This window comes from Phyllobates terribilis, unplaced genomic scaffold (genome assembly GCF_046119375.1).
Source record: "Phyllobates terribilis strain yellow unplaced genomic scaffold, ASM4611937v1 Scaffold_1077__1_contigs__length_431683, whole genome shotgun sequence".
Taxonomy (NCBI): domain Eukaryota; kingdom Metazoa; phylum Chordata; class Amphibia; order Anura; family Dendrobatidae; genus Phyllobates; species Phyllobates terribilis.
The window spans coordinates 201,855-227,075 of NW_027363837.1; the positions used below are offsets into that span (position 1 = coordinate 201,855).

Here is a 25,221-nt window from a genome sequence, read left to right on the forward strand (position 1 = left end):
TTGGGAGGAATTCTCTTATAATAACCACGAGAGCGAATCCTCTTCCAAATCCCCGTTCTTTATTGTCTATGGCCAACACCCCCGGATTCCGTTTCCCGTCTCTGCTTCTGTGGACAATCCTGCCGCAGAGTCTCTTGTCAGCGAGTTTTCTACCATTTGGGAGAGTACTAGGTCCGCACTTCTTCTGTCCTCCGAGCGGATGAAGAGATATGCTGATAAGAGACGTCTGGATCCGCCTCAATTCCGTCCGGGAGACAAGGTTTGGCTCTCCTCCAAACATGTGCGGCTCAAGATACCCTCCTACAAGTTAGGTCCTCGCTTCATCGGCCCGTTCGAAATCCTCAAGCAAATTAATCCAGTGGCCTACAAATTAAACTCCCGGCCACCCTACGGATTCCCAACTCCTTCCACGTATCTCTCCTCAAACCCGTTGTCTTTAACTCTTTTTCCAACAATCCAGGTGCTTCCTCTGCTCCGGTTTCCGCTGAAGACGTCTTTGAGGTAGAGAGTAGTGTTGAGCCACCCCCGTAGTGTTCGAGTTCGGTTCGGTTCGTCGAACACCCGTGTGTTCGCCGAACTGTTCGTCGAACACCTTCGAACACCGTTAAAACCAATGGCAGGCAAACAAAAACACATAGAAACACATAGAAAACACCTTCAAAGGTGTCCAAAAGCTGACAAACTGCTCAGAAGACATAACTAACACATGGAAAAGTGACAAGTACATATAGTCATGCGAAAAGAAAAGAGGTGGAGGAGTAAAAGGCGGGGGAGACACAGATATAGGCATGTCATGCCCTTCTAAAATCCAAAAAGTGAGAAGCCGACACGGCCAGTCCGCTCCTGCCCGTGCCACCTCCGTGTCGCCGGGTTTGTGCCAGAGCCGCGGTGAACCCTGACGGCCAGCCCCCCTCTCCCAATACTGGTGCCTGTCCGCTGGTGGGTCGAGCGAGCCCCCCTGTGGTGGAGGCAGCTCTAAGCTTTTTAATTTAAATTGTCTCTCTAATTTGAATGAATACACTTTAAATCCATTTACAAGGATCTATTGGAGGGCAAGTCTCATGCCAGCAGCCGCGTAATTCCAGCTCCAGTAGTGTCCACTAAAGCTGCTGCAGTTAAAAAGCTTTTATAAGGATCGAGCTCGGCTGTCCACCGCAAGGAATCCTACTGCCAGTCCCAGCCCCTATGCCTTGGGGTGCCTCCTGATGCTCTTCACTGACTATCCCATGGTCCCGAAGCATTTCCTTTGAAAAAATTAAGTGTCCAAACTACAGGTGGTGTAGCTTGCTTAACAGCCGGGATAATCCGCTGACTAGCAGACACTGCTACTAGGCACAAAGTATTTCCTGGGCTAGATGCAGTTAAAAATTTGTAATTAGATACTCTCGTTGGATGCTGAGAAAGCATTCCATAGAGTCTCCTGGCACGCCATATATTATTCTCTTAAAATGTTTGGGGTAGAGGTCTAGGGGACCCTTTTATAGCCAAAATCACGGCCCTGTATCGCAATACGTCACCTAGGCTGAAGATAAATGGAACTGTAGCACCCTGAGGGCTCGGTTGCTACAGAGGTATTGCACCTCACCCAGAGGTGTGATATCTCACTCTCAGGTAAGGATGGAGTGTGGATCAGGACCCGACACCTGCATGCATTACACCACATTTCCGTGGGGCAGGGCGACCAATATGCCCCTGAGATGGGCACGACAGTCCCTGTCCCTGGCTGGAGTGGGGGGAGGGAACACTGAGGAAGGGGAACCCTGTAGTGCAGGAGCAGGGAGGAAGCAGTTCCTGGGTGCATTGAGAAGGGAGTATAAAAGGTGGGCACCATCTTAGTTCAGTGCAGAGAAGTCTGAGCAGAAGTGACAGGGAGCAGGGGCTCTGCATGAGCTCTGCTCCGGAGGCGGGCATAGTAACAGAGGCCCAGGCCTGGAAGAGGGAGAAGGAAGGAAGAGGAGCGGAGAAGGCTCCAGGAACGAGGAACGAAGGGATCCCAGGGGTGCGGACGGGCGAGTCGCCACCGCACGCCCGAATCCACCTGCGTGGAGGGGTCAGGCCAAAGGGGGAGACCGGTCCCCGAAACTAGTGGAGGCGGGAAACGACCCTCAGCTAGAAACCGGAGGCTTTGACATTTTATGTGGCGCAGCCCCTCGCTACACCCGCTAGGAAGGCACCACATAGGGTCAGAGAAACTGGCGCCAAGTTTACCAAGAGGAGGCCCGAGGCAGCCGGACAGAAGGGTTGGTAATTAAGGCCAGACAAAGGACACACAAAGGGGGTCCTGTGAAGCGCTCCAAAGTTATCTGGGAGTTGTCTGAGCCCCTCACCTGGTGAGCACAGTACGACGTGGGCAGCCGTTACCTGCAGACGTGGTCTGGATAATAAGAACTGTGAGTAAAGGCCCTGGACTGCATCACTGACTCCGTGTCGTTACTGCTGCTGCCCTGCACCATCACCCCCATCCTCCGCATACACTGCCCTGAGGCTATACTCCTCCCGTGGGGAGTTATGCTACGCTCTGCTGCACCCACAACACCAGCCTCAGCGGTCTGCCCTGCAGCGGCGGTTCACTCTGACCGCAAACCACGGGTGGCGTAGTCGGACATTTAAACATCAAAACCACATAAATAGTTCCGCCACTGGTTTGACCGCCCTGAGCCACGGAACCGGGTCGCCGCCATGGAGACTACAACCACCAGCATCCACCAAAAAGGGTCCGGCTCCGGGTGTCCCAAGGCCCAGAGGGCGCGTCAGAACATTTTCATCACCTTTCATAATCACCAATGGGACAAGGCAGGGATGTCCTCTGTCCCCTCTCTTATACATCCTAGTGACGGAGCACCTGCTCTCATCAATTCGCCATAACCCCAATATTAGGTGGATTGAGGTGGGAGGCACCGAGTACAAGTGCTCTCTATTTGCTGATGATGACCTAGTATATATCACTCAATCACATATATCCATCCCTGCTGTTATGGCTGAAATAGATCACTTTGTTACATGGTCAAATTTTAAAATCAATGCAGCGAAGTCTGAGGCCCTCGATGTCTCCCTCCCCAAATCCATACAGGATTCCATCCAGTCCAACTTTCCCTTTGCCTGGCCCTCACAGGGTATCAAATACTTAGGAATTCCTATTCATAGAGACCTCTCCCATCTATGTTATCTTAATTTTGGGCCCTTTATTGAACAACTCCATACAAACCACGGTTGGCAAGTTAGAACTGTAAGATTCACTATGTGAACCACTGGTGTTTTGTGGAAAAGCACATGTACACTGTGTTCCAAATTATTATGCAAAAAGTGTTTAGGAGTGATAAGGGAAGAATTTGTTTGTTTGTCAGTTAAACTCATTGATGGTGATGTGTGTCAGGGCTCTTTATATCACTGTAAGCAATTGCAGACACCTGTGCTAATTAGTTTGGCAGGTGTGTCCAATGAAAGGCAAGTCTACTTAAGAAGGCTGTCCCACATTACTAAGCAGCCTACATTTTCTGCCAAAATGGGAAAGAAAAAGGATGTGTCGGCTGCTGAGAAGCAACAAATTGTGGAGTGTTTAGGTCAAGGCATGACTACAATCAACATTGTGCGATGATCAGGATGAAGTGTCTTGGCAATCAAGAAGTATGTAGCTGATTCACAGTACACACGTGTGCGTGCTGATAAGGGCAAATTGAGGACTCTTTCCTACAGGCAATTACGTCAGGTTAAAAGAGCAGTGGCAAAAAAGCCTTGTCATAGCAGCAGACAAGTTTTTGAAGCTGCTGGTGCCTCCAACGTCCCCCGAACAACAAGATGCAGGGTCCTTCAGAGGTTTGCAGCTGTGCATACGCCATCCTGTCGACCTCCTCTATCCACTTCACACAAGCAGAAACGGCTCCAGTGGGCCAAACATTACATGAAGACTGATTTCCAAACTGTTTTGTTCACGGATGAGTGCCGTGCAACGCTCGATGGTCCAGATGGATGGAGTGGAGGATGGCTGGTTGATGGACACCCCACGCAAACACGGCTACAGAGCCAACAAGGAGGAGGTGGAGTAATGTTTTGGGCTGGAATCATGGGGAGAGATATTGTCGGCCCCTTTAGGATCCCTGAAGGGGTAAAGATGAACTCCATAATGTATGTGGAGTTTCTCAAACAGCACTTCCTGCCATGGTTCAAGAAGAAGAACCGTGTATTCCACAGCAAGATCATTTCATGCATGATAATGCACCGTTTCATGCTGCACATAACACATCTGCATCTCTGGCTGATATGGGCATAAAAGGGGACAAACCTATGGTGTGACCCCCATGCTCCCCTGACCTCTACCCCATTCAGAACCTCTGGAGCATCATCAAAAGGAGTGTCTATGATGGCGGGAGGCAGTTCACATCTAAGCAACAGCTCTGGGAGGGTATTCTGTCCTCATGCAAAACAATTGAAGCAGAAACCATCCAAAACCTGACAAATTCAATGGACGAGAGAGTTCAGAAGCTCCTTTCGAACAAGGGGTCCTATGTGCAAATGTAACATCACCTAGAATAAAGTTTTGAGTTGAAAACTGTTTGATTTCAGTTTCTAATAACCTGCTAATGCTTATAATTTAAAAAATGACCATTTTTTTGGTCTTTATTAAAATGAAAAGGTTGATCGAAGAGTGTGGGGGATCTAAGAGTGTGGCAACCCAGTAGTCAGGATTACTTCGAATTCTGACAATCTGAGGGTCATGTTGCAGGTAGTGCAGCAAGAAGGCACTTATGTGTCTTGCGCATCTCGGAGCCCCAAAATTATTTTCCGGGCTAGATGCAGCTAAAAATTATTATTAATTTTAAATCTGGTGGAGCTTAGTATAGATGGCCTAATAGAATCAGAACTGCACACTGCTACAAAGCCCAAATTATTTTCCAGCCAAGATACAGATAAACATGATTAGTAATTTTAAATCTGGTGGAGCTTAGTATAGATGGCCTAATAGAATCAGTACTGCACACTGCTACAAAGCCCAAATAATTTTCCAGCCAAGATACAGATAAACATGATTAGTAATTTGAAAGCTTAAAATGGTTGGTGAGGTGATTTTAACCAATCATCAAGCTTTTACTCTCCCCAGAATGACACAGGGGTATAAAAGTCGTTTCGGATCCATGATTTGTTCATCTTTATAAACGTGAGTCTGTCTACATTATCAGTGAAGAGCCGCGTGTGCTTATCTGTCAGCACACCACCAGCAGCGCTGAACACACGTTCAGACAGAACGCTGGCTGCGGGGCATGACAAGATCTCCAAGGCGTAAGTGGCTAGCTCCGGCCATTTATCCAGATTGGAAGCCCAAAAAGAGCAAGGGTCCAGTGACACAGTCATGGCTTCAATGTTTACTTGGAGATACTCCTGTACCATCGTCTCTAGGCGTTGACTATGTGTCAGACTTCTTGTCTCCTGTGGCCTTGCAAAGGATGGGCTAAAAAAGTGGTGAAATGATTCCGCAAAATTGATGTTACCAGCAGATACTGTGTTTCTGTTACGGTTTGAGTGCTGAACACTCGACGGTCCCACGGTTGGCAAGTTGGAACTGTGAGATTCAGTACGTGCACCACTGGTGTTTTGTGGAAAAGCACATGTAAGATTCTGCAACAGTCTCTGCTGATACTCCTGCATGCGTGCATCCCTTTCTATGGCAGGAATAATTTCTGCAAATTTACTTTTGTACCGGGGATCTAACAGTGTGGCAACCCAGTAGTCAGGATTATTTCTAATTCTCACAATTCGAGGGTCATGTTGCAGGTAGTGCAGCAAGAAGGCACTCATGTGTGTTGCGCATCCAGGAGCACCAAGTCCCTGTTGTGTTGGTGGCGAGGTAACAATCATGCTTCCTTCCTCTGTCCTCTCCCCCCAACCTCGCACAACAGAAAAGTGATCAAGGTCTCCCTCATCTGATGAGTCTTCCATCAGTTCGTCCTCCACTTCTTCCTGGGCTCCTGCACCTTCCTCACTAGTTTGGCTGCTACCATGCGCCCTGGTAAAACCATCTCCCCCACCCTCACATGCCTGCCGCCTTGGTGCTGCCGACCGTCTGGACCTTGCAGATGTTAGCCCTTCCGCATACAACTCCTCCTCCTCTATTTCCTCCACCTCCTCTTGTGCCACCACCTGACTCCGAATTCTGTTTAACATGTGCTCCAGTATGTAAATCACCGGAATAGTCATGCTGAAAATGGCATCGTCAGCACTAAACATCTTCGTCGCCATTTCAAAACTGTGCAGAAGGGTGCATAGGTCCCTGATCTGAGACCACTCCTCCAGCGTGATTTGCCCCACCTCTGGATCTCTTTGGCCCAGGCTATAAGTCAGAACGTATTGCACCAGGGCTTGTCGGTGCTGCCTCAGTCGCTGCAACATGTGCAGAGTTGAATTCCACCGGGTAGGCACATCGCATTTTAGCCGGTGAAGTGGCAGGCCCAACGACTTCTGTAGAGATGTAAGTCGCTGAGCTGCGGGATGCGAACGGCGGAAGTGAGCACACAGCGACCGTGCCCTCTGCAGAAGGCCATCTAGTCCGGGATAGTGGGCTAAAAATTGCTGGACAACCAGGTTCAACACGTGAGCCATACAAGGCACGTGTGTGACATTGCCCCGGCGAAGGGCCGCACCCAGGTTTGCAGCATTGTCGCACACGGCCTTCCCTGGTTTCAGGTCCAGTGGAGACAACCATTCATCAAATTGGTTCTCCAGAGCTGACCACAATTCCTCAGCTGTGTGACTCACATTTCCCAGACATTTCAAAGTAAAAACCGCCTGATGACGTTGAGCCCTACTGCCAGCATAGTAAGGAGGTGTGCAGGATCCCTTCTGCGCAGTTAGAAAGCTTGTGGCATGACCAGACAGGCTTTGGGTGCAGGTGGAGGACCGAGAGGAGGTTGAGGAGGCAGAAGCAGTGGAGGAACTTTGAGATAAAGAGGATTGACGCACAACTCGTGGGGACGGCAAGACTTGGACAGCAGCCCCTTGTCCTGCTGTCACCATAGTTACCCAGTGCCCAGTCAGCGACATGTAACGCCCCTGTCCATGCCTACCCGTCCAAGTGTCTGTGGTGAAATGCACCCTGTCACACACAGAGTTTCTCAAAGAAGCGGTGATGTTGTGTGCGACATGCTGGTGGAGCGCAGGCACACCTTTCTTTGAGAAGTAGTGCCGACTGGGCATCTGGTACTGGGGCACTGCGACGGACATAAGGTCTCGAAAATCCTCTGTGTCCACCAGGCGGAAAGGCAGCATTTCTGTAGCCAAGAGCTTGCAGATGGTGAAATTCAACCTCTTAGCTTTCTCATGGCTAGGAGGAAATGGTCTTTTACTTGTCCACATCTGAGGGACTGAGGGCTGGCTATTGTGCTTAGATGGGGTTGATAAGGGTGTCCCCGCAAACTGCCGGTCTGTGAGGAAGATGCAGGCGGACATGTTAGGTTGCCTTGATCCAAAGGTGGTGCTATCGATGTCGGACAGCGCTCAACACCAGCTGGTGTTACCACCTCCAAAGAAAATGATGACCTGCCAATCACGCTGGCTGTTGCGGGTAAAGAGGTGGCAGGTCTGCGCCCCAAAACAGGTGTGACTGCTGTCCCCCCAGTCACAGAGGATGAAGAGGCCGTGGATGCACAAGATATGGCAGACGGTGGTTGGCCCGGTCGGCTAGGCCGCATTGTAGCACAGTGAACTTCCCACTGCAACTTATGCTTCATGTCCATGTGCCGGTTCATGCATGAAGTACTCAAACTATGTATTTTTTGGCCTCTACTTAGCTTTTGCTGACAAATGTTACAGATAACACGAGTTGGGTCATCTTTATCGATCTGAAAAAATGCCCAGGCTATGCAAGGCTTAGCACTAGTGTTGAGCATTCCGATACTGTAATATCGGGTATCGGCCGATATTCGCGGTATCGGAATTCCAATACTTAATTCCGATACTTTTACAATATCGAATACCGGAATCGGAAGTTCCCATATTGCCTGCGCTCTGCAGTGTCTGTGAAGGATGACAAGTTGGATGGCAGCGCGATCCAGCCTGTCATCAGAATGCCATCCCAGCGGGGGAGAATTCTCCTGATTGTTTAAAAGCCGGCGCGCGGTAAAAAGCCGCCGGCTTTTAAACAATCGCACAGCCCCATACTGCTTCCCCGCAGCCTCCCACCCCGATCCTCCGCTCCCCTCGCCACCTCCAATCCCAATCGTAAATTAGGACCGGGCGGGGAGCGCAGCACCAAGGAGCGAAGGACCCGGGCGGGGAAGCCGGCAGTGAAAAGACTTCACCGCCGGCTTTCCCGTTCTGTGCTGCGCTTTCCCGCCGGTTATTTCAAATGAACAGCTGAGGTATCAGGTGATGCCGATCAGCTGTTCATTTGAAGTAGCCGCGGTGCCCTCGGAGGGTTCATGTGAGTTCATGCTTGACTGCATTGCATGAACTCACATGAACTTTCCCACGGCCGCACAGGTCAGCCTCACCTCCCAGACCATCAGACCGGTCATGATTAGTGTGTGTGCGGGGTGTGTGTGCGGGGTGTGTGTGCGAAGTGTGTGTGCGAAGTGTGTGTGCGGGGTGTGTGTGTGCGGGTGTGTGTGTGTGGGGTGTGTGTGCGGGTGTGTGTGTGCGGGGTGTGTGTGCGGGTGTGTGTGTGCGGGGTGTGTGTGTGCGGGGTGTGTGTGTGCGGGGTGTGTGTGCGGGGTGTGTGTGTGCGAAGTGTGTGTGCGAAGTGTGTGTGCGAGGTGTGTGTGTGTGGGTGTGTGTGTGCGGGGTGTGTGTGCGGGTGTGTGTGTGCGGGGTGTGTGTGCGGGGTGTGTGTGCAGGGTGTGTGTGCGGATGTGTGTGTGCGGGGTGTGTGTGCGGGGTGTGTGTGCGGGTGTGTGTGTGCGGGTGTGTGTGTGCGGGGTGTGTGTGCGGGTGTGTGTGTGCGAGGTGTGTGTGCGGGGTGTCTGTGCGGGGTGTCTGTGCGGGGTGTGTGCGGTGTCTGTGCGTGCAGGCAGACATAGGCCGATGTGACACTACTACTCCCATCGGCCTATGTCTGTCCCCCGTCCACTCATGCCAGCAGGATCAGCTCGATGGGAGCAGTAGTTCCCATCAGCCTGATCCTGCTATTTAAATTGCCCCATGGTCCCCAATAAATTTTAAATACATGTCATTGGTGGCCAGTGGTTACCTACAATAAATTAGTTCATACATTACCTGTCCCCGCCGATCGCCACCTAAAATAAAGTAAAAAATAAAAAACTACACCTATACTCACCTAGACACCTAATTCCCCGAAGCCATCGATCTCCTGTAATAAAATATAAAATAATAAACCACAACCTTATCCTTACCCCTCCGTAGTAGTCCACGAGTGTCCCACGATGATCTCCAGTTCAGAGCAGCCACATAGAATGTGACCGCTCTGAACCGCTGCCGCCGCTAGAATGACGGGGCCGTAAGGGTTCACCGGAGTTCAGGCAGCGCTGCTCCGGTTAGCTGCTTTACGGCCCTGCTGTATCGTGAGAAATTCCCACGGTACAGCAGTGCCGTAAAGGAGGTCTCCGGAGCTGCGCTGACTGAATGCACTCCGGTGACCTCAGTCAGTGGCTCCCGCTGCCGGGAGCGGACGTGTTCCCGGCAGCGTGAGCTTACAGCAGCCATGCACAGCTGTCACCTTCTCCAGATGTGACAGCTGTGCATGGGAGATCAGCGCAGGAACGTGGACAGGTAACTATTATTTTTAGTAAACTAAGAATTAAATAAAATGGTGTGTTTTATTTCAAATAAATTATTTCTTTCTGGGTGTAGTGTGTGTTTTCTTTTTAACACTTTGTAGGTTAGTAATGGGGGTGTCTTATAGACGCCCATCATTACTAACCTGGGCTTCATGGCAGCTGGCGCTGACATGAACCCCACCACTATTACCCCCTGCCACCGCACCATGGCAGCGTGGAAGAGCGAGGCTAAGTGCCAGAATTGGCGCATCCTATGGATGCGCCATTTCTGGGGCGGCTGACGGCTGGTGTTTCTAGCCTGGGAGGGGGCCATTATTCATGGCACCCTTCCTGCGCTATTAATATCAGCCCCCAGCTGTCTGCCTAGCCTTTGCTAGCTATTAAAATAGGGGGGACCCCACGTCATTTTTTTTGGGGGGGTCCCCCATTTTAATAGCTAGTAAAGGCTAGGTATTCAGCTGGGGGCTGATATTAGTAGCCTGGGAAGCTCCGTGGGTTTTACCCCCTTCCCAGGCTTCAAACATCTGCCCCAGCCGTCTGCTTAACCTCCGCTAGAGACTAAAATTATGGGGGATCCCACGCCATTTTTTTTTAAAATAAATCCTTTATTTTAACACTAAATGACATTTGAGGAGTTAATAAAGATGCAGTCCCTAAATTATTATTTATTTTTTAATTAATTTTTCCCAAAACTTTTGACGTGGGCTTTGCCATATTTTTGTATGCCAGCCAGGTACAGCATCCAGCTTCTATGAACGCGCCATTTTCCGGGGCGGCTGCTGACTGCAATTTTCAGCGAGGGGGGGGGGGGGCAGAAAGCTTGGGCCTCCCTGCGCTGCGGATTCCATCCCCCAGCTGCCTAGTTGTACCTGGCTGGACACAAAAATAGGGAGAAGCTCCACGTTTTTTTTTTTTTTAATTATTTCATGAAATTCATGGAATAATTAAGAAAAAAAGGGCTTCCCTATATTGTTGTGTCCAACCAGGTACAAATAGGCAGCTGGTGGTTGGGGGCAGCCCGTTCCTGCCTGCTGTACCTGGCTGGACACAAATATAGTGCAAATCCCCACGTCAATTTTTTTTTAATTATTTCAGGAAATTCATGAAATAATTAAAAAAAAATTATGTGGGGCTTCGCCCTATATTTGTGTCCAGTCAGGTACAGCAGGCAGGAACGGGCTGCCCCCAACCACCAGCTGCCTATTTGTACCTAGCCGGACACAACAATATAGGGAAGCCCTTTTTTTCTTAATTATTCCATGAATTTCATGAAATAATTAAAAAAAAAAATACGTGGGGCTTCGCCCTATTTTTGTGTCCAGCCAGGTACAACAAGGCAGCTGGGGGCTGGAATCCGCAGCGCAGGGAGGCCCAAGCTTTCTGGGTCCCACCCGCTGCAAATTGCAGTCCGCAGCCGCCCCGGAAAATGGCGCGTTCATAGAAGCACCATCTTCTGGCGCTGTACCCAACTCATCCAGGGCCCTGGTGCGGTGGCTCACTGGGTAATAAAGGGGTTAAGGCCAGCTTGGCATTATCAGCTGGCCCTAAGCCCGAAATTCATGGGGTCACACCAATATTAGACATGACCGCCATGAATTTCTAGTAAAGTATTTAAAAAAAACACAAACACCCAGAAAAAAGTCCTTTAATTGAAATAAAGACACAATTCTTTATTGTTCTAAATTAAACCATACTTACAGTCACGCCCATTCCAGCTGAAGCCAACGATCTCCTTCAATAAAAGAAAAATAATAAAGCAACCTCATCCTTACCTTTCCATGGTTCCCACGACAGCTTCAGCTCTGCTACATCGAGATGACAGGCTGGACCGCAGCAGAACGCTGCCATCCAGCCTGTCATCCCGCAGACACTGAGAAGCGCAGGCATGCTTGCGCTCCTCAGTGTCTGGCTGTGACGGCATAAAGATGAGTCGAGGTCATGTCCAATGAACTCAGCTCACCTCATGCACGTCACTGACAGCGTGGGAAAATTCTCCTGCACTCAGCGCTTCAGCGTGAGACTTCTCCCACGCTGTCAGTGACATACATGAGGTGAGGTCATGTCCAATGAACTCAGCTCACCTCATGCACGTCACTGACAGCGTGGGAAAATTCTCCTGCACTCAGCGCTTCAGCGTGAGAATTTTCCCACGCTGTCAGTGACGTGAATGAGGTGCGCCGAGTTCATTGGACATGACCTCGGCTCATCTGGATGCCGTCACAGCCAGACACTGAGGAGCGCAAGCATGCCTGCGCTTCTCAGTGTCTGCGGGATGATAGGCTGGATGGCAGCGTTCTGCTGCGGTCCAGCCTGTCATCTCGATGTAGCAGAGCTGAAGCTGTCGTGAGAACCATGGAAAGGTAAGGATGAGGTTGCTTTATTATTTTACTTTTATTGCAGGAGATCGTTTGCTTCAGCTGGAATGGGCGTGACTCTAAGTATGGTTTAATTTAGAACAATAAAGAATTGTGTGTTTATTTCAATTAAAGGACTTTTTTCTGGGTGTTTGTGTTTTTTTTAAATACTTTACTAGAAATTCATGGTGGTCATGTCTAATATTGGCGTGACCACATGAATTTCGGGCTTAGGGCCAGCTGATAATGCCAAGCTGGCCTTAACTCCTTTATTACCCAGTGAGCCACCGCACCAGGGCCCTGGATGAGTTGGGTACAGCGCCAGAAGAGGGCGCTTCTATGAACGCGCCATTTTCCGGGGCGGCTGCGGACTGCAATTTGCAGCGGGTGGGGCCCAGAAAGCTTGGGCCTCCCTGCGCTGCAGATTCCATCCCCCAGCTGCCTAGTTGTACCTGGCTGGACACAAAAATAGGGCGAAGCTCCACGTATTTTTTTTTTAAATTCATGAAATTCATGGAATAATTAAGAAAAAAAGGGCTTCCCTATATTGTTGTGTCCGGCTAGGTACAAATAGGCAGCTGGTGGTTGGGGGCAGCCCGTTCCTGCCTGCTGTACCTGACTGGACACAAATATAGGGCGAAGCCCCACATCAATTTTTTTTAATTATTTCATGAATTTCCTGAAATGATTTAAAAAAAATTGACGTGGGGCTTCGCACTATATTTGTGTCCAGTCAGGTACAGCAGGCAGGAACGGGCTGCCCCCAACCACCAGCTGCCTATTTGTACCTGGTTGGACACAACAATATAGGGAAGCCCTTTATTTCTTAATTATTTCATGAATTTCATGAAATAATTTAGAAAAAAAAAATACGTGAAGCTTCTCCCTATTTTTGTGTCCAGCCAGGTACAACTAGGCAGCTGGGGGATGGAATCTGCAGCGCAGGGAGGCCCAAGCTTTCTGACCCCCCTGCTGAAAATTGCAGTCCGCAGCCACCCCGGAAAATGACGCGTTCATAGAAGCTGGATGCTGTACCTGGCTGGCATACAAAAATATGGCGAAGCCCACGTCAAAAGTTTTGGGAAAAATTAATTAAAAAATAAATAATAATTTAGGGACTGCATCTTTATTAACTCCTCAAATGTCATTTAGTGTTAAAATAAAGGATTTATTTAAAAAAAAATTGATGTGGGGCTTCGCCCTATATTTGTGTCCAGCCAGGTACAGCAGGCAGGAACAGGCTGCCCCCAACCACCAGCTGCCTTTTTGTACCTGGCCGGACACAACAATATAGGGAAGCCCTTTTTTAAAAAAATTATTTCATGAAATAATTAAAAAAAAATTGACGTGGGGCTTCGCACTATATTTGTGTCCAGCCAGGTACAGCAGGCAGGAATGGGCTGCCCCCAACCACCAGCTGCCTATTTGTACCTGGCCGGACACAACAATATAGGGAAGCCCTTTTTTAAAAAAATTATTTCATGAAATAATTAAAAAAAAATTGACGTGGGGCTTCGCACTATATTTGGGTCCAGCCAGGTACAGCAGGCAGGAACGGGCTGCCCCAACCACCAGCTGCCTATTTGTACCTGGTTGGACACAACAATATAGGGAAGCCCTTTTTTTCTTAATTATTCCATGAATTTCATGAAATAATTAAAAAAAAAATACGTGGGGCTTCACCCTATTTTTGTGCCCAGCCAGGTACAACTAGGCAGCTGGGGGCTGGAATCCGCAGCGCAGGGAGACCCAAGCTTTCTGGGCCACCCCCGCTGCTAATTGCAGTCCGCAGCCGCCCCAGAAAATGGCGCGTTCATAGAAGCACCATCTTCTGGCGCTGTACCCAACTCATCCAGGGCCCTGGTGCGGTGGCTCACTGGGTAATAAAGGGGTTAAGGCCAGCTTGGCATTATCAGCTGGCCCTAAGCCCGAAATTCATGGGGTCACGCCAATATTAGACATGACCACCATGAATTTCTAGTAAAGTATTTAAAAAAACACAACACCCAGAATAAAGTCCTTTAATTGAAATAAACACACAATTCTTTATTGTTCTAAATTAAACCATACTTACAGTCACGCCCATTCCAGCTGAAGCCAACGATCTCCTACAATAAAAGAAAAATAATAAAGCAACCTCATCCTTACCTTTCCATGGTTCCCACGACAGCTTCAGCTCTGCTACATCGAGATGACAGGCTGGACCGCAGCAGAACGCTGCCATCCAGCCTGTCATCCCGCAGACACTGAGAAGCGCAGGCATGCTTGCGCTCCTCAGTGTCTGGCTGTGACGGCATAAAGATGAGTCGAGGTCATGTCCAATGAACTCAGCTCACCTCATGCACGTCACTGACAGCGTGGGAAAATTCTCCTGCACTCAGCGCTTCAGCGTGAGACTTCTCCCACGCTGTCAGTGACATACATGCGGTGAGGTCATGTCCAATGAACTCAGCTCACCTCATGCACGTCACTGACAGCGTGGGAAAATTCTCCTGCACTCAGCGCTTCAGCGTGAGAATTTTCCCACGCTGTCAGTGACGTGAATGAGGTGCGCCGAGTTCATTGGACATGACCTCGGCTCATCTGGATGCCGTCACAGCCAGACACTGAGGAGCGCAAGCATGCCTGCGCTTCTCAGTGTCTGCGGGATGATAGGCTGGATGGCAGCGTTCTGCTGCGGTCCAGCCTGTCATCTCGATGTAGCAGAGCTGAAGCTGTCGTGGGAACCATGGAAAGGTAAGGATGAGGTTGCTTTATTATTTTACTTTTATTGCAGGAGATCGTTTGCTTCAGCTGGAATGGGCGTGACTGTAAGTATGGTTTAATTTAGAACAATAAAGAATTGTGTGTTTATTTCAATTAAAGGACTTTTTTCTGGGTGTTTGTGTTTTTTTTAAATACTTTACTAGAAATTCATGGTGGTCATGTCTAATATTGGCGTGACCCCATGAATTTCGGGCTTAGGGCCAGCTGATAATGCCAAGCTGGCCTTAACCCCTTTATTACCCAGTGAGCCACCGCACCAGGGCCCTGGATGAGTTGGGTACAGCGCCAGAAGATGGCGCTTCTATGAACGCGCCATTTTCCGGGGCGGCTGCGGACTGCAATTTGCAGCGGGTGGGGCCCAGAAAGCTTGGGCCTCCCTGCGCTGCAGATTCCAGCCCCCAGCTGCCTAGTTGTACCTGGCTGGACACAAAAATAGGGCGAAGATCCACGTATTTTTTTTTTAAATTCATGAAATTCATGGAATAATTAAGAAAAAAAGGGCTTCCCTATATTGTTGTGTCCGGCTAGGTACAAATAGGCAGCTGGTGGTTGGGGGCAGCCCGTTCCTGCCTGCTGTACCTGACTGGACACAAATATAGGGCGAAGCCCCACATCAATTTTTTTTAATTATTTCATGAATTTCCTGAAATGATTTAAAAAAAATTGACGTGGGGCTTCGCACTATATTTGTGTCCAGTCAGGTACAGCAGGCAGGAACGGGGTGCCCCCAACCACCAGCTGCCTATTTGTACCTGGTTGGACACAACAATATAGGGAAGCCCTTTATTTCTTAATTATTTCATGAATTTCATGAAATAATTAAAAAAAAAAAATACGTGGGGCTTCGCCCTATTTTTGTGTCCAGCCAGGTACAACTAGGCAGCTGGGGTCTGGAATCCGCAGCGTAGGGAGGCCCAAGCTTTCTGGGCCCCACCCGCTGCAAATTGCAGTCCGCAGTCACCCCGGAAAATGGCGCGTTCATAGAAGCGCCATCTTCTGGCGCTGTACCCAACTCATCCAGGGCCCTGGTGCGGTGGCTCACTGGGTAATAAAGGGGTTAAGGCCAGCTTGGCATTATCAGCTGGCCCTAAGCCCAAAATTCATGGGGTCACGCCAATATTAGACATGACCACCATGAATTTCTAGTAAAGTATTTTAAAAAACACAACACCCAGAATAAAGTCCTTTAATTGAAATAAACACACAATTCTTTATTGTTCTAAATTAAACCATACTTACCGTCACGCCCATTCCAGCTGAAGCCAACGATCTCCTGCAATAAAAGTAAAATAATAAAGCAACCTCATCCTTACCTTTCCATGGCTCCCACGACAGCTTCAGCTCTGCTACATCGAGATGACAGGCTGGACCGCAGCAGAACGCTGCCATTCAGCCTGTCATCCCGCAGACACTGAGAAGCGCAGGCATGCTTGCGCTCCTCAGTGTCTGGCTGTGACGGCATAAAGATGAGCCGAGGTCATGTCCAATGAACTCAGCTCACCTCATGCACGTCACTGACAGCGTGGGAAAATTCTCCTGCACTCAGCACTTCAGCGTGAGAATTTTCCCACGCTGTCAGTGACGTGCATGAGGTGAGCTGAGTTCATTGGACATGACCTCACCTCATGTATGTCACTGACAGCGTGGGAGAATTCTCACGCTGAAGCGCTGAGTGCAGGAGAATTTTCCCACGCTGTTAGTGACGTGCATGAGGTGAGCTGAGTTCATTGGACATGAGCTCACCTCATGCACGTCACTGACAGCGTGGGAAAATTCTCCTGCACTCAGCGCTTCAGCGTGAGAATTTTCCCACGCTGTCAGTGACGTGCATGAGGTGAGCTGAGTTCATTGGACATGAACTCGGCTCATCTGGATGACGTCACAGAGAGACACTGAGGAGCGCAAGCATGCCTGCGCTTCTCAGTGTCTGCGGGATGACAGGCTGGATGGCAGCGTTCTGCTGCGGTCCAGCCTGTCATCTCGATGTAGCAGAGCTGAAGCTGTCGTGGGAACCATGGAAAGGTAAGGATGAGGTTGCTTTATTATTTTTCTTTTATTCCAGGAGATCGTTGGCTTCAGCTGGAATGGGCGTGATGGTAAGTATGGTTTAATTTAGAACAATAAAGAATTGTGTGTTTATTTCAATTAAAGGACTTTATTCTGGGTGTTTGTGTTTTTCTTTAACTTTGACTATGGGGTTAGTAATGGGGGTGTCTTATAGACGCCTCTCCATTACTAACCTGGGCTTGATGTCAGCTGGCATTATAAGCTGACATCAACCCCAGCCCTATTACCCCACTGCCACCGCTACAGGGCAGTGGGAAGAGCGAGGCTAAGTGCCAGAATTGGCGCATCCTATGGATGCGCCATTTCTGGGTCGGCTGATGGCTGGTGTTTCTAGCCTGGGAGGGGGCCAATATTCATGGCACCCTTCCTGGGCTATTAAAATCAGCCCCCAGCTGTCTGCCTAGCCTTTGCTAGCTATTAAATTAGGGGGGACCCCACGTTATTTTTTTGGGGGGTTCCCCCATTTTAATAGCTAGTAAAGGCTAGGTATTCAGCTGGGGGCTGATATTAGTTGCCTGGGAAGCTCCGTTTGTATTACCCCCTTCCCAGGCTTCAAACATTTGCCCCAGCTGTCTGCTTAACCTCCGCTAGAGCCTAAAATTAAGGGGAACCCCACGCCAATTTTTTTTTAAATAAATCCTTTATTTTAACACTAAATGACAAGTACAGTAACCAACACTATCACTGTACTTCATATATATGTGACTGACATGTTTCTATCTATCTAATCTATGTGTGATTCTCTATCCTTTCTATTCTAAATTGTCGGGTACAGATGCTGAATTGCCGGCCGGCTTTTTTAAAGAGACGGTGCACGAAAACACTAATATTTTTTTAAATAAATCCTTTACACTAAATGACAAGTACAGTAATCAACACTGTCACTGTACTTCATATATATGTGACTGACATGTTTCTATCTATCTAATCTATGTGTGATTCTCTATCCTTTCTATTCTAAATTGTCGGGTATAGATGCTGAATTGCCGGCTGGCTTTTTTAAAGAGACGGTGCACGAAAACACTAATATTTTTTTAAATAAATCCTTTACACTAAATGACAAGTACAGTAATCAACACTGTCACTGTACTTCATATATATGTGACTGACATGTTTCTATCTATCTAATCTATGTGTGATTCTCTATCCTTTCTATTCTAAATTGTCGGGTACAGATGCTGAATTGCCGGCCGGCTTTTTTAAAGAGACGGTGCACGAAAACACTAATATTTTTTTAAATAAATCCTTTACACTAAATGGCAAGTACAGTAATCAACACTGTCACTGTACTTCATATATATGTGACTGACATGTTTCTATCTATCTAATCTATGTGTGATGCTCTATCTTTCTGTTATAAATTGTCGGGTACCGCTGCTGAATTGCCGGCCGGCTTTTTTAAAGAGACGGTGCACGAAAACACTAATATTTTTTAAAATAAATCCTTTACACTAAATGACAAGTACAGTAAGCAACACTGTCACTGTACTTCATATATATGTGACTGACATGGTCCTATCTACCTAATCTATGTGTGATGCTCTATTCTTTCTGTTGTAAATTGTCGGGTACCGGTGAATGCCGCTGATGAATTGCCGGCTTTTCATGTCATTCTACATTATTCTTAGTTGTTTTACTTCATGTAGAATTAACCTACAAGGAAAGAAAGGGTTTATTTTCATTCCGATATTTGTGTCCCATTGACTTGCATTGGTTTCCGGTATAGGAATCGGCGATATCCGATACTTTTTGGGTATCGGCCCGATCCAATCCGATACGATATTTCCTGATATCGGAAGGTATCGCTCAACACTACTTAGCACCCATGCGACCTAAAGAGCCACCACGACTTGTGGTGAGAGGCAGAGTTGTGTTTGAGGATGCAGTTGTTGACGTGCTTCCAGTACTATTTCTCTGTCCAGGAAGGCGCAACCTGACCTCGTCGTCACTAGCATTCTCCTCCACCTCCTCTGCTGACCTCATCTATTGGCTGACTGTGGGTTGACAGTAAGTGGGATTTCCAACCTCATCATCATCACCCTGTGCGTTATCACACCCGTCGTCCTCAGAGCCAACCTGTTCCTGCCATGACAAAAAACTAAAGTTGTCGCTCCAATCAGGTATTTGAGTCTCATCATCGTCTTCCTCATTGTCTCCACCAACAGGAGTTACAGTTTGGGAATGAGGGTCTACATTATGGTCAGAACCTTCAGCGTCTGGTCATGGATCCGACTCATAAAGATTCTGGGCATCAGTGCAGATCATTTCCCTTACTGGATTCACAGAAGCGCTGGAGCCGACCTCTGATTCCCAGGCTATAGTATGAGTAAACAGCTCTGCAGACTCAACCATCTGTTCTACCTCATACTCAGACGGGCAGCTGGAGATTTGGGAGCTGTGAGGAAGCAAGTGCGATTGGGGTGACACCTTTGAGGACTGGAGTATTTGTGATGTTGAAGTTGATGTGGAGGAGAGCTCACTTAAAGGAACACTTGATATCCGTTGAAGCACCTGCTGTTTTTGTGCCTCATCTGGAATTTGTAGCGATTGGCGTGGCCGTAAGAAAGGGATCTTATCACATTGTCCGCTAAAAGAAGTAGACATTTTAGTTTGGCTGGAAGATGGTCTTTCTTCTGCAGAAGTTATTGTTGCTTTAACACCTACCCCACAGACACAACCTTTTTTCCCCTTCCCAACACGCCTATTCCCCTTTCCACCAGCAGCAGGCCTTTTTCCACTCATTTTGGTGGTTAACTAATTCACAACTCTGGAGTTGTTTGCACAAAAAAACAATGGATGGGAACCAAGCAGAGCTGAGTGGCCAAACTGTGGTATTAGCCCAAAAGTATTGGCTGGGTTAGATGCAGAAAAAAATTATATTCAATTTGCAACCTGATGGAGGTCAGTATAGATGGACTAATAGAACAAGTCCCACACACTGCTAGAAGGCCAAATATTTTTTCAGAGCTAGATGCAGACAAAAAATTATTTTGAATTTGCAACCTGATGGAGGTCAGTATAGATGGACTAGTAGAACAAGTCCCACACACTGCTAGAAGGACAAATATTTTTTCAGAGCTAGATGCAGAAAAAAATTATATTCAATTTGCAACCTGATGGAGGTCAGTATAGATGGACTAATAGAACAAGTCCCACACACTGCTAGAAGCCCAAATATTTTTTCAGAGGTAGATGCAGAAAAAAATTATATTCAGATTGCAACCTGATGGAGGTCAGTATAGATGGACTAACAGAACAAGTCCCACACACTGCTAGAAGGCCAAATATTTTTTCAGAGCTAGATGCAGATAAAATTATTTTTAATTTGCAACCTGATGGAGGTCAGTATAGATGGACTAATAGAGAAAGTCCCACACACTGCTAGAAGGACAAATATTTTTTCAGAGGTAGATGCAGAAAAAAATTATATTCAGTTTTCAACCTGATGGAGGTCAGTATAGATGGACTAGTAGAACAAGTCCCACACACTGCTAGAAGGACAAATATTTTTTCAGAGCTAGATGCAGATAAAAAAATATTTTTAATTTGCAACCTGATGGAGGTCAGTATAGATGGACTTATAGAACAAGTCCCACACACAGCTAGAAGCCCAAATATTTTTTCAGAGGTAGATGCAGAAAAAAATTATATTCAGTTTGCAACCTGATGGAGGTCAGTATAGATGGACTAATAGAACAAGTCCCACACACTGCTAGAAGGCCAAATATTTTTTCAGAGCTAGATGCAGACAAAAAAATATTTTTAATTTGCAACCTGATGGAGGTCAGTATAGATGGACTAATAGAACAAGTCCCACACACTGCTAGAAGCCCAAATATTTTTTCAGAGCTAGATGCAGACAAAAAAATATTTTTAATTTGCAACCTGATGGAGGTCAGTATAGCTGGACTAATAAAACAAGTCCCACACACTGCTAGAAGCCCAAATATTTTTTCAGAGGTAGATGCAGAAAAAAATTATATTCAGTTTGCAACCTGATGGAGGTCAGTATAGATGGACTAATAGAACAAGTCCCCCACACTGCTAGAAGGCCAAATATTTTTTCAGAGCTAGATGCAGATAAAAATTATTTTTAATTTGCAACCTGATGGAGGTCAGTATAGATGGACTAATAAAACAAGTCCCACACACTGCTAGAAGCCCAAATATTTTTTCAGAGGTAGATGCAGAAAAAAATTATATTCAATTTGCAACCTGATGGAGGTCAGTATAGATGGACTAATAGAACAAGTCCCACACACTGCTAGAAGGCCAAATATTTTTTCAGAGCTAGATGCAGATAAAAATTATTTTTAATTTGCAACCTGATGGAGGTCAGTATAGATGGACTAATAGAGAAAGTCCCACACACTGCTAGAAGGCCAAATATTTTTTCAGAGCTAGATGCAGACAAAAAAATATTTTTAATTTGCAACCTGATGGAGGTCAGTATAGATGGACTAATAGAACAAGTCCCACACACTGCTAGAAGGCCAAATATTTTTTCAGAGCTAGATGCAGACAAAAAAATATTTTTAATTTGCAACCTGATGGAGGTCAGTATAGATGGACTAATAGACCAAGTCCCACACACTGCTAGAAGGCCAAATATTTTTTCAGAGCTAGATGCAGACAAAAAAATATTTTGAATTTGCAACCTGATGGAGGTCAGTATAGATGGACTAGTAGAACAAGTCCCACACACTGCTAGAAGGACAAATATTTTTTCAGAGCTAGATGCAGAAAAAAATGATATTCAATTTGCAACCTTATGGAGGTCAGTATAGATGGACTAATAGAATGATGCTATGCCCAAAAGGTTTTACTTCACTAGGTGCAGTAAAAAAATTGGTATTCTATACACAGGTGGTGTATCTTGCAACACAGATAGGCTACTCCACTGACTAACACACTCTGCAATAGGCCAAAAGGGATTAGCTTTGCTAGATTCAGCCAAATGCTGTGAAAAAAAACTTGCACAGCACTGGCACAGACCTGCCTGGCAAAAACTGATAGGAACTGATGTAACTTAGTCCTGAAAAGGACTGCAATTACAATTAGTCTTTACTCCCAACCTATCTATTTAAGAGCACAGACCAGCCTGATAAAAGTCGTAGGAAATGCTGTAACCTAGTCCTTAAAAGGACTGCAATCACAACTATTCCCTACTCCCAAGCTATCTGTAGATTTGTGCGATAATTGGCTTGAAATTAACAAGGTATAGCGCACACAGCAACAGCGGTGCCGTCTAACACGCAGCTGCAGCAGTGAGAAAATGGTGGCGACGGGGAAAATGGCTTGGTCTTATAGGGCAAGGACATGTGACATACACTGCCAATGACACATGCCCTTGCTTGTGTGAAAAAAAGCACTTCGCTCCGTGTGTGCGCTGCTGATAGGCTGACAGACTGCACCTGCCCACTGTAAATGCGGGAAAGAGAAAAAAAAATGGAGATCTTCATTATTCCTGCAGAGATCTATCTCCTGCCCCTCCCCCCACCCCGCTGTACACTCAAACTGCGTATTAACATTAATTTTCATCATTACTGAGAAAAAATCCAGTTATGATTTTGGTGCACGAACAGTTATCGAACATAACCTCGAACAGCCGAATTTTTCTCAAATCGTTCGTGTTCGCCGAACAGCTCGAACACTGCCCAAAACAGCTCGAATTTGAGATTGGCGAACAGTTCGAGTCGAACAACGCTCATCTCTAGTAGAGAGTATTCTGGCCACCAAGAGGGTAAGAGGAAAGACCTTTTTTTCTGGTAGATTGGAAGGGGTTTGGTCCTGAGGAGAGAACTCTTCTATCTGCCCACTCACCTGGGAGCACCCGCCTGTTACCTGCTGTGTCCGTCAGCCCGCTCACCTGGGAGCGCCCACCAGTTACCTGCCAGTTACCTGCCTCGTCTGTCTGCCCGCTCACCTGGGAGCACCCGCCTGTTTCCTGCCAGCCTGCCTGGAGACCCTGCCGTCACTTGCTGTGACCACCTTCCTGGTAAACCTAAAGACTGCTTCTTGCCCTGCTTTCTCGAACTGTGACCACCTGTCAGCTACCAGAGACTTCCGCCTACTTGCCGTGTCCATCCGCCATACCGGTCAGTCCCAGCCATCTGACCCGTGGGAGCCACCTGCTCTCTTACAAGGTCGTCCCCAGAGTAGCACCTGGTCCCTCAGCCCGGATCCTCCCTGGTCACAGTGTCGTTAGCTGCCGTACGACCAGGGTCGGTTCGGGTGGATACTTAGTCACGCCCCTCTGGGTCCCTCCTTGCACCTCGGCACAGAGGTTCCACCACCTGGACCCGTAACAGCAACGCAAGTCAATTTACGTTGCGTAAAAAAATGCAGAAAGGGAAGTTAGGTTATGTTACACAAGACGTCTATAAGATGTGTGCAAGCCCCATGAGTTTCTCAGAAGACTCTTCAGGACACGCCGAAGACTTTTGTCCTGAAGCATCTTTTTTTTTAGCTTTTTAGGTCACTTTCTTAGTGTTTATTGTGATGTCTTTGGCCACCAATGTTTTTTTTTACTTGTCCTGTATAAACTATTGAGCGGTTTCCAAGAGGAGAAGAATGGTCAGGTCACATCATAGCTTTGGAAACATGAAGCAATTAAAAAAAGCTCAAAAGTATGAACCTAAGAACAGCAAGTCATTTATACACTGCAGTGCATAGGTTCATTCCTTATAGCCGTTATTTAGCGCTTTTTCAGGCAGGTTACAGTTTTTTGTGTACGCAGCCAGAGGTTTTTGTATATGAGTGGCAGTCATCTCTTTAGTGTACGGAATAACAAGAATTATTCTATTAAATAAAATGAATGGTTTAGGCTGTGTTCACATTTGTGTTGTGGCTCCTATACATAGCTGCTGCATCTGACAGCCCCCAATGACTTACAGTGCTTCTTGCTGTCAGGGTGTTGTTGTGGTGCCCGCTATTTTAGTCTCTTGACAGCAATGTGAACAGAACCTTAGTAAATCATAAGAAGAAATGTTTTATGAGTACAAATGATTAATTGAACAATCCCATATAGCACCAATAATATTTCCAGGCTAGGAACATACCAACACTAAGTTCCCCCAATCAATGCACATAATTGGATAAGGGATGGAGTACGCCCAAAATTATGTATACCAAAGAACGACTATGAAGTAACCACTAAAATAAAATAAATTAGTTTTCATTGAAAAATATATTTAAAACACCATAATATACCATTAGAAATAGTCTCAAAAGGAGGAAGAAAGTACAAGAGGAAATCCAACCACCCATAGTACATTAGGAAAAAAACTATTCTCATCAATTTCATAATAGTGGTATGAATATGAATGTGCCCTTTGATCTTCTGTAAAATGGCTGCCGATGTGCGCATGCGCGTTGTAACCCTCACCATGTTTGCTTCCGCCTGGAACATCCGTAGAGCGACGCTCGCATGGAAATGACGTCACCGAGTCAGTTTTAACCCACATGCGCGCGCCGTAAAGATGACTGAAGGCGGAAGCATTATATCTGGTCTGCGGTGCTGATGTGCCAATTAATTGGCAATAATGAAGGAGCCTATATTAACTAGAGCAAGGCATCCTACAGTGCACTATCCCTTAGGAAAGTAACAAGCAAAACGCGCGTCGGTGCAGCAAGGAGGATTCTCCACCTCTGGCATCATCGGTAAGTTATATATTAGACACTGATTTGCGCATGTTTACTAGGATACGTATGTGCACTTATTTACTCTTCATAGACTTAGCTGAGGTTGTGTTCATATAACCACAATTATGAAATTGATGTGAATTGCTTTTTTCCCGTTGTACCATGGGTGTTTGTACTTTCTTTCTTCTTTTGAGATCATTTCTAATTGTATATTATGGTGTTTTTAATATATTTTTTCAATAAAAACAAATTTATTTTATTTTGGAGGTTTCTGGTTACAATTCCTCAACTAGAATCTGTGGGTCATTTATGATCTGCTTAGACAAATAGGGCAATAACATGAATATGACGTTTATGTCCATTACAGTCTGGAGAAGATACCAACAGCGGCTCTCAGATATCATATTTTACAAGCAACAGAGGAAAGTGGGAGAAACTAAATGGTGACCACTGCTAAGATTAACTATACATAAACTATATATAATAGACATTACAAAGAAGCACAGTAATGCATCATACCATAACAAAGACAGAACAAATCCTCAACACATTTCTGGAGTGACTCAATCTCTGCGTGATTCGATCTCAATCTAAGCGTCTTCTTTACAGTTTCTGAAACACAAACTTCATCCAAATTGCCTGCAAGAAATCCAAGGATAAGAAGCATA

The 25,221-nt window shown here is 46.8% G+C and overlaps 1 protein-coding gene across 1 annotated transcript in view; it reads right to left on the minus strand.

Annotated features, from left to right (window-relative positions):
* Positions 1 to 25,221, minus strand: part of LOC141242786 (general transcription factor II-I-like) — a 36,639-nt gene that overhangs the window by 2,775 nt on the left and 8,643 nt on the right. The window contains exon 4 of the mRNA XM_073668868.1: positions 25,073 to 25,192. Coding sequence (XP_073524969.1) covers positions 25,073 to 25,192 — 120 coding nt within the window. The remainder of the gene's footprint in view (positions 1 to 25,072; positions 25,193 to 25,221) is intronic.